Source organism: Lactuca sativa, chromosome 3 (genome assembly GCF_002870075.4).
Source record: "Lactuca sativa cultivar Salinas chromosome 3, Lsat_Salinas_v11, whole genome shotgun sequence".
Lineage (NCBI taxonomy): Eukaryota > Viridiplantae > Streptophyta > Magnoliopsida > Asterales > Asteraceae > Lactuca > Lactuca sativa.
Genome location: NC_056625.2, coordinates 17,431,618 through 17,444,974, shown reverse-complemented (window position 1 = coordinate 17,444,974; position 13,357 = coordinate 17,431,618). Strand labels below are relative to the sequence as shown.

Sequence of the window (13,357 nt, the reverse complement as noted above, 5' to 3'; positions counted from 1 at the left end):
TATTACGATTTTACAAACTTTGCGGTCAAAAGTGTTTAACAACAGAAAGTTCTAATATCAGTCTGTTTCTTATGGTTCATGGAGAAGAAAAAAAACCAATTCATTCTAAAGAAAGGATGATAAAATTGGTGTTCAAATAGAAAAACTGAAAGGTAATAAAGATTTGCATAACTACGAATCTTATTAGTGAAACTTACAAATTGAAATTCAACAAATTATCTGTCTTCTTTGTTTTTTTTTCTATTTAAAAAGTAATTGAAATAAACAATTTTTTTTACCATAAAGAAAAGAATTAAAGAAAAATAAGTTTTTTTAATTGCTAAAGGGGCCAATTGCTTTTTTTTGGATTAAATAACTTTATATTAGTTTTCATCATACAACGAGTGAGATGACAAACGGGTAACAAGTTGTGTCGCTAAGCCTTTTTGTATGGTAAAATTAACTCTTTTGAAGACTACATTCATAGATCTAGGAGATATAACATTACTATGCATGATCCGTTTTACTCAATTAAGAAGTTTCACCGCATTCGACATGTGGAAACCAAACGTATCAAATGCAAATGATATGAACACATGTTGATTTTTAATGCACGATTTTCTCATGTTTGGTGACTTTGTCTATAGCAGCTTTTAAAGCAGTATGTCCTGCTGTGAAACCTCCAACTCTCAAGCCCACGAAAAGGGATACCCCTGGGAGGTCCACAGTCCACACATGCATGTTTCACTCCAACCCATCCAAAAATCAAAACATCATCCGGTCTAAGGGTTGACATTCCTTCTGTCGAGTCAGTCAAGAATTTCATAGGTGCCTTTTTCTTGGCGGAAACCCTGCACGCTTAAATACGTCAAACAAAACATCCATAACCATATCGTGCTTGTATTTGAACATCGGGAGTTCTCTACAGTGAACTGCATGCTCTCCAAAAGAGTCCAAACATGCCTTGTGACACACCAGACATATCTCATCAACTGAGAATATTGAGATCATGAGTCGATATTTGCGGATCGTACGATACCCCATAGGAGACATATGTTGGCCAAGCCTATATATCGGGATAACTAGAAGAAAATATTGAGCATGTGGTGCACGTAAGCACTGGAAAACCGCTTTCTGCCGATATGTCATGTCAAGATGCACTTTTATATCTTGGATAATTTAGGGCACTCGCTAATGTATTCTGGGATTTAGGGGGGTATCTTTAGTAGTAAAATTGTTAAGTTCAATATCTGGAAGCTTGTTATGAAGAGAAGCCAAGACACAATCATTATCAGAATCCATACCATATATGCCATTATCTCGTTAGATGTGGTCTTACAATGCCCAAGATTTGGCCCTTGAGGTAACAAAATCATATGAGGTAGCCTCTACTACCGACTATAAACCTAAATCACCAAACCTAATGGGTAGGGAAGAAATTCGCCACTGTATGTCGCCAATGAAAGGGCCACCACAAACCACAATGTCCTTAATCGCCCCACACAACCCACTGTCAAAGAATAATACCGCCTCCTCTATGTGAACGGGTTGGCACGTCCTCGACCCAAAGAAAAGCTTAGCAATACCCATATAAGACCGAAGTAGAAGGAGCTCACTCTGGGGGTCAGAAAATTGTGGAAGAAGACGTGTCAAATTCATAGCGTTTTCAGCTCTTAGCTCTCTTTATGGCTAAGTTGCTAATGAAACTAGCATCTCTACTAACAGCTCCCCTAAGAAGTTTCACCCCCAAAGGCGGTCTCCTGATGCCAACCGAGAATAGCCCCTCACGTAGCTTCCTACCATCACACGAGGGCTAAAAAATAATAGTTTTTTTTAATATTCAGCTGAAGGCCCAATTTTGGGCCATTCACCTTAATGATGTCCAACGCTTTGGCTACCTCCTCCGAATCTCCAATAAGTATGACATCATCAAGGTACCATGCATGGAGAAGAAGCCTTTAATTGTCTCTAATATTATGCAAGAGTGGGTGCAATACAAGGGCAAAGAGAAGTGGTCCCAAGGGGTCTCCTTGTTGAACCCCAATAGTGGACCAAATATGTGTGTCTCCTAGATACAACCTTGTTGCTTGACCATATAAGAATTTTACCCTCAAGGATATAGAAGGACACCTCAATCTGACCTCATGAAGTAATGCACATCTGTCGACAAGGTTAAAGACATTGGAGAAGTCTATTGTAAGCATGGAAAGAGACATGTCATCGTCACGCTCATTCAACACCTGATTGGCGTTATGCAATATGGCCTCATCGCCACCCGACACCATAATAGCCCAAAAACTAGAGAAATTTTTTCATTTTAATTTAAGGTTATAATCACAAGTTCAATACCAAAATCCAATACATAATCATAAAAATTCATCAGAGTGTTAACAACAGGAAATGCCAAAAATAGTGGACAGTGAATGCGGCGCTATCAAGTCGGGTCCTTCCCCATAGAATCGAAAGTACCTGAAATCATAATATAAACTATAAGCTAACGCTTAGTGAGTTTTCCCAAAATAACACATATTAGTCATACTAATGGGCCCTGTCCCGGGGTTCATTCCAACCCAACACAAGTATGTGCCCCCACCCTCGGGTATATTTCAACCCAAACATGTCACAATGGGCCCCGCCCTGGGGTGTGTTTCAACCCAATCACAACATGTAACACACAACAACTAACATATTGCATAAACAGATAATGGGTCAGGCTTGATGCCTTCGACCCATAGTACCGGGCACAGACTCACCTCAGTCTACTGAAAATAATAACTGCTCAGCTACCAATCTCCAAAAATCTCACACTGTATAAGTATACAGAATACCCTAATTAAAATTATGATACAAACCCAACCAAGGCCCAAAATACCTAAGTCCAGACTCTTCAAATAAGTCCCAAAAGCATTTTCCTTTCAATGGGCTCAACCATATTCGATCCATTTACAATAATGGCCTAAGGCCCAAAAGGCCCAACCCATGACACTAGAAGCCCACAAAAGAGACGGGATCCACCTAACCTAACCAGGATAAGGCCCACAATACAACCCTAAACTCCTAGGGTCCAAAAACGAAGCACACCACTGAAAGCCCAATTACCACAACCCACTGCTGAGTACGCTGGCGTCCTCAGCTTGTATGCTAAGCATACACGCTTAAGGGCATGTACATTGTGCGTATGAGCTTGTACCCCCAGCGTACTCCGTAGGCTGCCAACTTTGGATTTTAGATTTTATTTGGTTAAGACACTTGCTCCAATACCCAAATCTGACCTCCTTGAAGTGGTTAATCACGTAAAGTTGCCAACTTTACGTGCACGCATGACTTAATGAAGCCCAAAAGCCGAAAAGAGCTTAATAAATGACTTAATGCTTGCATGGAGGTCACAAACACCAAAAAGTTTGCACCTTTAAGCTGAAAGAGGCCACTAAACATCTAGATCTACAAGGTTGGGCGTCTCAAATGGTCTTGACTCATCAAGACCTTCCAAAAGGGACCAAAAGACCAAAACAATCTCAAGATGAGATATAAACAATAGATGAGCAAGATATGAACTTTATACCTCTAGAAGCTTCTTAAGATGATGAAGATGCTGGATTTAGAAGCTTTACCACTGTTTTGGTCAAAAATCGACAAAGTGGATGTTAACCAAATTGCATGAGAGGATGTGGTGTTGTAGGTGAAGTGATTGACAAAATTAGAACAAAATTACACAAGTTGTTTACAAGGAAAGCCATTGATCCTTGGTAGGATCTCCAACATAAAACCTTGGGAGGTGATAATGATCACCTGCCTTATATGATCTTATTGATTTGAACAAAAATTACAGATATGAGCTTGATAATACGGTTACAAATGATAAAGTGAATCTAAATGAGTAAGGTGTCATAGAATTGTCCCCGTTATGTAAGTTTTACGTGTGTATTTATAGTCTAGATTAAGTAACTAAATGTCCGATATTTCCAGGATCCTACTGAACTGGTATTTAAAACGTGGTTTGACTTGATATTTCCGGGTCTTAAGCCTGGTTGGACTGATTCTTCATTGATAATTGGTCTTCCCTTGACTACTTATGCATACGTGTTAGTTATGAACAAAATATAACCGTTATAAACATTAATAAAAATAATAATGGTAATAGTCGGGATCCTGAGGTAGCTGAGGATCCTGAATACTTAAGGATCCTACAAATTGTGAGGATCCTGACCCTAACAACCACGCCCAAGGATTGCACCACAAACTCTTCTCCTTGCAAACACACCAAAAAAAATGGCTTCCTTTTGACACTCCGAGCTTAAACTCACTTCTAATGATAATTAGGGTTTCTTGGGACGTTGAGAGGCAATGGAAGCTGATAGAAGTGAGGTCCAAAGGTCATAAGAGGGTTTAAATAGGACACACGACCAAAAAATTTGGGTTTCTAATCCAGGTCACGTACACCCCGCGTACCTCCTCGTATGCCCTGCGTACGAGGCTCTGATGCTCAATGATGCGCGCCCTCATACGCTTATAAGCTAAGCATACATGCATGTATGCCCATCATACGAGGGGAGGGCCCTTTGCCAAAAACTTAATATTAAAAAAATAAAGGAAAATTACCTAGATTTTTGGATGTTACAGACACCCCGACCCCGAACTGAAAATCATTGAGATACTTGGCCACTTCTTTATCAACACCTTTCATAGCCAACTTGGAAAGCAAACGACTTCATATAGTGCCTACCGCAATAGATCGTATTCCCTTGTCAAGTTTTAAGAGTGGTATGAGAGGAGTAGAGGCAACAAATTCTGCTAAACTCGAAGGGCACCTTCCCCTAGCCATATTTAACCACATATGTAATAACACATAGGAGATCTTTGGCTATAACTGAACCTTCTCCCACACTAGGTACCTTTACGGAAAGATTTAATGCCCCCGAGGACAATGTCAACATCCATTACAAGGGGAGGTTCTGAAAATATGGTGCTCAGCATGGAAGGTGGAGGCTTATATGGATGCTTATCCTCTAATGCCTTCATGGTATCACCCCCAAATTGAGCAACCCCCGAGGAACATAAAACTTTCGCCGCTGTTGTAAAATGTTCTTCAACAACCTTACGAAGACATTGTCTAACATTGGTGTTGTCTAGTGTTCTTTTCTCCAGAATGTACTATTTTTTTGCCATGTTGCTCCAGTCTTGCATTGCCAACTAAGTTTTTAACTAGCTTGTCGATACCGTCTTTAGTCCCCAAGTAGCTAATACGCTCAAGATATTACGATGTTGCAAAGACTTCACGTTTCCAGATCTACTTTCTTGCCTATTCTTGGGCCTGAACACCTGAAGAGTACACCTAGGAAGAATTAACAAAGCAACCCACGCTTCAACGAACCGGGATGAGGAACCATCTTGGAAAGGATTATTTCAAAGCCTGAGAGAAAGCCATACGACAATTATGAGGGATGCTTTAACAGTGTGATAGGTAGTTTAAAAACACGATCAAGTAGTTGAGCGTCCAACACCAACCCATCGTTGTCGGCTTCCGGTCCATTGGGTGGCGGCTTTGGAATGCCAACAATATGCCTGCTCATGTCATTATCCCCGTCAATAAACTTAACCAGGCCACTAAGGGTTTTGTGAATAACAATTTTATAATGGTTGAGATTGAAAATTCAATCCAAAATGGTTTTATTAATTTCTATCACGAGTTTTATAAGTTAAACGGTGGAGGAAAATTGGACACACCAATATAAGTTTAAAACGTTAAATTATACTAATTTGGAAAATGCTAATAAAATGCTCGTAAATCATAAGCACCAAACATACTAAAATTATATATATATATATATATATATATATATATATATATATATATATATATATATATATATATATGTTGGTTTTCCGTGGTACATATTTGTCAGTCTTACAAAAATCTATAGTTTTAGTCAAAAAAATGTTTAATGGTGCATAAATGATCAAATTTTAGATCTTTCTAGTGAATTTAGTGACTTTTATGCCCTTTTAATTTATTTTTTCCTACTTATTGTAATTGTTATAATACTTAAATTATTTAAAAATTAAAAGCCAACCCATCGACCACATGCATCATTGTCCCCCCCCCCCCCCCCCTCTCTCTCTCCCACACACACACGCCCTTAACTAAACTATTAACGTCGGGAACCACCTATCCTTTTAAACCAATCAAAAAAACCACCGCCTTTGCTACAGGAGTAAAGCATCACCACCTTTGTCCTCAGAAAAAACACCTTTCAAACCCATAAATGCATTCAAACGGGGAATAAAATCGAAAAAATCCAAACCGAAATTCATACTAGAAATCTAAGAAAAAAAAGTGTATATATGTTTGTGGGTGTGGATGCGACGATAGAAGTCTGGTAGGGACAAACGATGACGAATACAAGGCAGTGATAGAACAGATCGATGGCGATGATGGAGCCAACATTTGTTAATGCAAATCTATGGATCAATCGTCCGATGTTGAAGATTGATGGAGTTAGAGCGCATATCGGTGATGTATGAAGGTTTCTGGCGGAGTTCGTTGATCGATTATGCAAATATGTGGTGTTAATGATCGATATTGTAGATCAACAACTTTAGAGTGCTCGACGACGACGCTAGTGTGTCGGAAAATGTGAAGGGCGACGAATCTAGGCGATACACAAGTGTTGGCGGCTCGCCGGGGATTGGGGTAGATAAGGTGGTAGTGATGGCTGAAAGGTGGCTTGTGTAGCTGATGGCGACAATGAGTTTTCTACCATGACTAATTCTATTTTTTTCTTCTTTTCCATGTTAGATCTGATGACGAAGATGGTGGTCCGACAAGTAGTGGTGTTCGACAGACGGTAGTGGTCTGGTCGATGGTGGTCCAACGACGGTAGGGTAGCTAAGCAGCAATTGGAGAGAGAGATGGAGTCAACATAAGGAGTGTGAGATTTAGTAGAAGGTGGGTGGGTCTGACTTAAGAGGGGAGGGTGGGGTGGGTGAGATTTTTCTTTTTTGTATTTTTTTAATTAAAATATTAAGAAAATAACTAATAAAAAATTTTATATATATATATATATATATATATATATATATATATATATATATATATATATATATATATATATATATATATATATATATAAAACTTCAAGTGGTGTATGCAAAAAAAAATAAAAAAAATCACCTATGAAAACCAAAATTGTAGAAGGTATTGAACCATTAATTCACGACCAAAACTTTTGAATTAAAATCATATATTTTTTTCAACTGCATTTTTGTAATTTTGTATTTATATAAATTTGTATTTAAAACATATCTATCATAGAGCCCAATAAGAATTTGGGCTTTTAAAACTTAGATGTTGGATTCGGACAGTTATTACTTTTTATTCCTTCAAGAGACCCCCAGTCCACGACTACTGCGAGTCTTCCTTTTGCAGATCCCGGTCAATTCTTGATCTTCTCGCCGGCGAATTAACCAAAATCACCACCTCCATCAACATTCAACGCTGTAATCTTCCAACGACAATAGGTAAATTTTAGCTCATCACCTTGGCCTCATATATTAATTCGTACCAATCAGGCAATTTATTTAAGTGATTGTTGGTGTTTCCGTTCTTTCTCACCCTTTCTTTCTGGATCGATCTCGAATTGTGTTTTAACAGGAATGATGGATGGAGGTACACCTAATTTCAAGACTTGGAATATATTGTACCCTGTTTACATAAATTCAAAGAAGACTATTGCTGAAGGTAGAAGAATCTCCGCAGCAAAAGCATGCGAAAACCCTACGTCTCTCGAAATCGGCGATTGCTGTGGTCACCTCAAAATTCCTTTCGCTATTGAGGTTTTTCTTATTCGGTCTCCCTACATTCCTACAAAAGAACCATAGATGATTCTCACAAGCAAATTTGATTTTAAACTATGCCTAGATTCAAAATTTTCTGAAGTATTGTAATTGTTTTGAAGATTGATAAGGCATATCCAAGGGATTTCATGCAAGTAGGGAGGGTGAGGTTTTTGCTGAAGAGACCAGATGGGAGTTTGCACAATCCACTTGTTGCATCCAGTAAGCATTTCTAATTTCCTTCAATGTCTTTCCCTTATATGCTATGAAATGAATATGATCACATAACAAGACTATGATCTAAGAATGAAGTAGTTTCAGGTTTATATTATTAATTGTGGAAAAAATATTGCAGAAAAACAGCTGATGATTCGTGTTGCTGAATTGGTTCCTAGACACCCTGGTAGACTGAAGAAACAAGAGCCTGCATCTACATCAAATGCTGTGCCTTCTAAATCTGGAAAGGGTGGAAAAAAGAAGAGATAGCTCTTAGCTTTTACCATTTGCCAATATGTAGTTTTAAAAACCAGACATTGTTGCTGCTTATTGCTTAATTGTGTGAATCATAAGATTGTTTGTTAAGTTTTCTAGTGCTATTTTCAGATAAATCCTTACATTTTAAGCCTTTTAACTGACAAGCCATTAGGAAACTCTTTTTTGCAGAAAAACCATGATAACTTCAGCCATTGTTTACCGATTAAAAAGCAGGTTACAAATGCTTATATGCGTAAAAAAGAGTCCAGTAGAGAACAACCAATAACATATTTACATACTCAAAAACATTCCAATATGATATACTTTGTGTTGGTTGGAAATTATTGTAAGCATGCCAACTGATTTTAGTAGATAAATGGTGTCTTAAATAAATAAATTGAAATTATCAGAGGTTCTTCTAAAACAAATCATAATGTTTTTTCGGGTAGAAAAAACCGAAAATATAGAAGCTTTTCTGAACTTCTTATGTTACTTTTTTGGATAGAACAAAAGGTTGTGGTTTTTGTCCTATTGATATTAATCTCGATTGTTTGTTCTGTGTGTGGCAATTTACAAACTTATGAATTGTAAATTGGAGTAATAACAAATATGTGTTCAAAGGATAAATGTAAAATGATACCCTAACCAAAGGTCTCAAATTCAAATCCTCGGGTTTTTCACATATAATTACATTAAAAAAAAGTGTCAAAAGAAAAACAACCATGTCTTTGAAAGATACATGGTACAAGATTACACACACAAAGCAAAGTAGAAGAGATGTATATTTTCTACCCAAAGGAGTTTTCTTAACAAGAAAGTTCTACCAAAATAAAATAAAAAAGCAACCTATTTATCTATATTCTAAAAACAAAGAAACCATTGGAATCGCTCAGAAAAATATGATGGAGACGCCCATTGATAAGCATCCAACAGCCACCCATGGACTCAACCGTTCACCTGTTTCAAATATTAACCACAATTCAGATTCCATGTCATATGTCTCATTATGAAAAATAATAATAATGAAAATGAAACATGGTAACATCACATGCTACTGATGTACATGAGCATCGGAAGCTTTACCTATTCTAGCAGCCTTCCAGAAGAATCCCCGAAATCTGCAATAACACATTATCAGAATTCAAACTTAAGTAGTGTTTTGAGACCCAATAAAGATGTCATTTAGATGTTCCTAATGTCCAAAAAGGGTTTATGATTCATGGGGAATCGATTGGGAATTTTTGGTATTTTTGTTAGGGACATGGCCAACAGTATCAACTTACTAAGTAAAAATGAGGACCTTTTCTATTGACAACAATACCCATGTCATGTTAATGTGGAAGAATGTGTGATCCAATTACTCATTCAAACTTCAAAGGCTAGAAAGCATTTGTTTCTGTGAGAAATACATGCCACAACACGGATTCATTACTCATTATTATCTGTTTCTATGCTTTCCATCACTCAGTCATAAAAATCCCTAACCATGACTCAATTTATAGGAAGACAATTATCCACCAAAACAAGTCTTTCATAAGAAGCTAGTTGGGGTAGGTTAAATCAAATGTGTTCCTAAACGAAACTATAAGCCAGTGAAATTTAATAGAAACAGTGTTACCAATAAACCCCACCACTCATAAACACTAATAAGGAATTCACCATCATCCAAGATACACAGGCTGAAGAAAATCACTTTGCTCAAAATTAGATCACTTCTTTCAGATCTCCATGCAATTCACAGTGTTAATTCTTAACAATGAATTACAATGTCATACCACCAAATCTATTTCGACATTGTGTAGTGATCACCTATAAATCTAGTGTGACACTTGATCAGAACCTAAAATAACCAAATTTTACATGGTAAATCCTAATAGATCCTCCAAAAAACGATAGAATGTGTGTATAGCTGTGCAAGGAACAAGGATTTACATAATAAAGTCAGAAGATTTTAAGATTAACCCTAGTAAAAGAGTATTGCGTGCATAGAAATCTCTGTTATGATAAACTTTCCGTTTCTTTCAATTTTGAATAAAGGGGAAGTTTGGAAAAGAATTCTTAATCTTTAACAGTAATCAAAGCTCATATTTGATGTTTTCTAGGTCAATCGATACCTAAATCCGGGGTTGTCAAAATATAGATCAATAGCGATCAAATTAGAAACGATTAGAGATTGACATGGAGAAGCTAACCCTGTTTTCTGTTCAAGGATGGTAGGAAACTGCATCTTCAAGAAAGTGCAGGTGCATATTACCAACAAAACCACCGTCAGAAATGAATGAAAATTGAACAGCGCCGACTGTATAAATCAAATTAACAATTCATAAGATTAGATTTATGAAAAACCGATACAGAAAACCATGGAGTGTAAGCAATTTCTCAATTTACCATGTTAGTGGAACCGTGAGAATTGAAGCGGAGGGTTCTTCTTCGTCGGCTCCGATTCAGATTTAGTTACAGGCCAAAAAATAAGCGGAAGCAACAACATATACGACGTCGTTTAGCTTGTGATTCCGAAGATTTGCGCTAAGGAAGTGGTAACACCTTTAGCATATTTAGCATATTGCCACATGCCACATCAAGTTTTTTCTTAGCGTTTAATTTTTAGCATTTGAGAAGTAATGGTTGTGTACTATTTTAATAGGGTTTAGTTTGAAAAAAAAAACATAAAAATTTAAAAGATAAAAATGAAACAACCAATCATAATTCACATAACCATTTTCTATTTCCTCTATCTTCTCGCCACCTCTTTGGCGACACATTTTTGGCGAGTTTGTTAGCAAAAGATAAGGAATAGGTAATAATTTATTAGCGAGGGAAGTGGCGAGGCTTAGCACCTCCCACACCCTTAAGCCTTACTTAGCACATACAATTTTAATTAGTCAGGCCAAAGTCACCGTAAAATTTTAATTTTAAAACCGAATTATTTTTTTTTTAAATTAATTAGGTAATTATATTTATAATTTTATTGCAATATCCACAACAAAATGATAGATTTTTCATGTTTTTCATGTTATTTGGTTGATTTTACAACAAACCTATAAATATAACGACATAATTGAAAAAAAAAAACTCGGTTATAATGACTTTCTAGCAATTTGCCTTTTTTAAAAAACAATTGTTGTCATTGGTTAAGGTTAAATAATATAATCAAACTAAATAAATAGTGATTTTTACTTTGAGGTGTAATATCAATGAAAGTAACAACAGTAACAAGAGTGATACATTCCTTAAATTGAATATGATAAGATAAAACAAAAAGTAATGTCCCTAGGTTATATTGTTAACCATTTGGGTTGTAACGTGGAAGATATGATAGATAACATACTGATCAATGTTCAAATTCTAATACTACTCAGTTCTTGTGGTTATGAAGGTTCGTCTGCAGTGACTCCATGACATTAGGCATAACTTCATGTTCACAACGGGGTATTAGTCGTACGCGAAAACTGGCCCGAAAACCCTGTTTAGGGACATTTTATTTCCAAAAAAAAAATAACGACCATGTACTAAGAGATATGACTTTGTGTGAACTCTTATGTAATGATAGGATATTGACAGACTAATTTACATAATAGGGTTGTAGATGAAAATGTGGTTACGATACAAATTGTTTTCTGACAATATCACAATTTGTGTATAATAATGTGACTCCAGACATGAGGCATAGCTTCATGTTCATAACGGGGGATTAATCGGTACGTGAAAACTGATCTGAAAACCATCGTTAGGGAAGTTTCATTTCCAAAAAATTAATTACGATCATGTACTAAGAGATATGACTTGTGTGATCTTCTCATGTAATGATAGTTCATTGATAGACTAATTTACATAATAGGGTTGTAGATGAAAATGTGGTTATGATACAAATTGTTTTTCTGACAATATCACAATTTGTGTATAATAATGTGGAAACCTAATTTATAGACGATAAGAACATTGACGTCATCGTATTTAATTAAGACTTTTCATATAAAAGATATTGATTAACTTCGGTTATAAATTAAATATGTTGTGTCAATAAAATATATAAACCTTGAAAAGCCAAAATTTTCACTTAAGTTAATTAGAAAGGTTTAAAAAAACCAATGACCCTAATTAATGAATTGCATAACTTCATCCCGATCTATCTTTCTAAAACTCAAACGTATATATAATACATGTTTCATTAGTTCATTGGTTAAATACATATTAAATAAGATAATTGATGTTGAAAAAAATTATTCTATAGTAATCTAAATTTCACCTATTAAAATCTATAAATACCCTCGATAGACTTTCAATATCTCATAGTCATCTGTGTTTTGTATCCCTAAAATTGGTTTATTTGAGTAATTAATGATGAAGTCTTTTGGTCTTCTAGTTTTTGTGATGGTCATGTTGACCATGCTAGCGGGGAATGTATATTCACAATCCAGAAAGTGCGACATTCGTGATATTGATGATTGCTTTTTAGCATTAGAAAGATCTAATATATCACCAACTGAAAAAATGTTGTGATCAATTTAGACAACATATAGATTGTATTTGTTTTACAAACAATACTACTTCAAAATAGGTGTCAGTGTTCGCAATGGATGTCATATTGATTGGAATGACATTTTGTCCCTTATTCTCTAAAGAATTTATTTGAGGAGCAAGAAAGCCTTAATGTTTGCATAGAGATCATATATAAATGAACTAGTTTATAACCCGTGGGAATCACGGTTATAAAATTAATTAAACTTTTATAGTCAAAACTAAAAATTATTAATCAGTTATTTTAAATAAACTATTAATTTAAGAGATATTTTTATTAGTTATGTGAAATTATAATCGTTGATTCAAATAAAGATGTAAAATTAACTTTTAATATATATTAGATAATTTTTATTTGTGAATTAATGAAAACAATAATATAAAATTTAAAATAGAGAATAAATACATTGGTAAATAGCATCACATTAATGAGGAGGTCTAATAAATTTAAAATAGAGAACTAATAGATTGACAAGTGGCAACACATTAATTAAAAGGTCTAATATGATGGCACATGGCAAAAGAACTACTCCTTTATTAGTATATAGTTTAT

At 35.6% G+C, this 13,357-nt stretch overlaps 2 protein-coding genes across 2 annotated transcripts; one reads left to right on the top strand and one right to left on the bottom strand.

The window, feature by feature from the left end:
- The first annotated feature begins 7,339 nt into the window (after positions 1–7,339).
- Positions 7,340–8,420, top strand: LOC111893779 (signal recognition particle 19 kDa protein). The gene is made up of 4 exons (XM_023889863.3): positions 7,340–7,497; positions 7,631–7,812; positions 7,935–8,034; positions 8,168–8,420. The coding sequence occupies exons 2-4, from the start codon at positions 7,633–7,635 to the stop codon at positions 8,296–8,298; spliced, it is 411 nt and encodes a 136-aa protein (XP_023745631.1). The 5' UTR covers positions 7,340–7,497; positions 7,631–7,632; the 3' UTR covers positions 8,299–8,420.
- A 520-nt stretch (positions 8,421–8,940) lies between these two features.
- On the bottom strand, positions 8,941–10,868 carry LOC111893776 (uncharacterized). The gene is made up of 4 exons (XM_023889857.3): positions 10,675–10,868; positions 10,479–10,585; positions 9,370–9,404; positions 8,941–9,243 (listed from the first exon to the last, which is right to left on the bottom strand). Exons 1-4 carry the CDS (start codon positions 10,675–10,677, stop codon positions 9,176–9,178), a joined length of 213 nt encoding a protein of 70 aa, XP_023745625.1. The 5' UTR covers positions 10,678–10,868; the 3' UTR covers positions 8,941–9,175.
- Positions 10,869–13,357: the final 2,489 nt, after the last annotated feature.

Bases quoted from the DNA above. Each gene is read 5' to 3' on its own strand.
- LOC111893776 (XM_023889857.3), bottom strand. The intron at 9,405-10,478 runs GTTAGCTTCTCC...GTGTTATTGCAG, and splicing joins ATCCTTGAACAGAAAACAGG to ATTTCGGGGATTCTTCTGGA. The intron at 9,244-9,369 runs GTAAAGCTTCCG...TATTTGAAACAG, and splicing joins CTGGAAGGCTGCTAGAATAG to GTGAACGGTTGAGTCCATGG.
- LOC111893779 (XM_023889863.3), top strand. From the start codon at position 7,633: ATGATGGATGGAGGTACACCTAATTTCAAGACTTGGAATATATTGTAC. The intron at 7,813-7,934 runs GTTTTTCTTATT...ATTGTTTTGAAG, and splicing joins AAATTCCTTTCGCTATTGAG to ATTGATAAGGCATATCCAAG. The intron at 8,035-8,167 runs GTAAGCATTTCT...AAAATATTGCAG, and splicing joins CAATCCACTTGTTGCATCCA to AAAAACAGCTGATGATTCGT.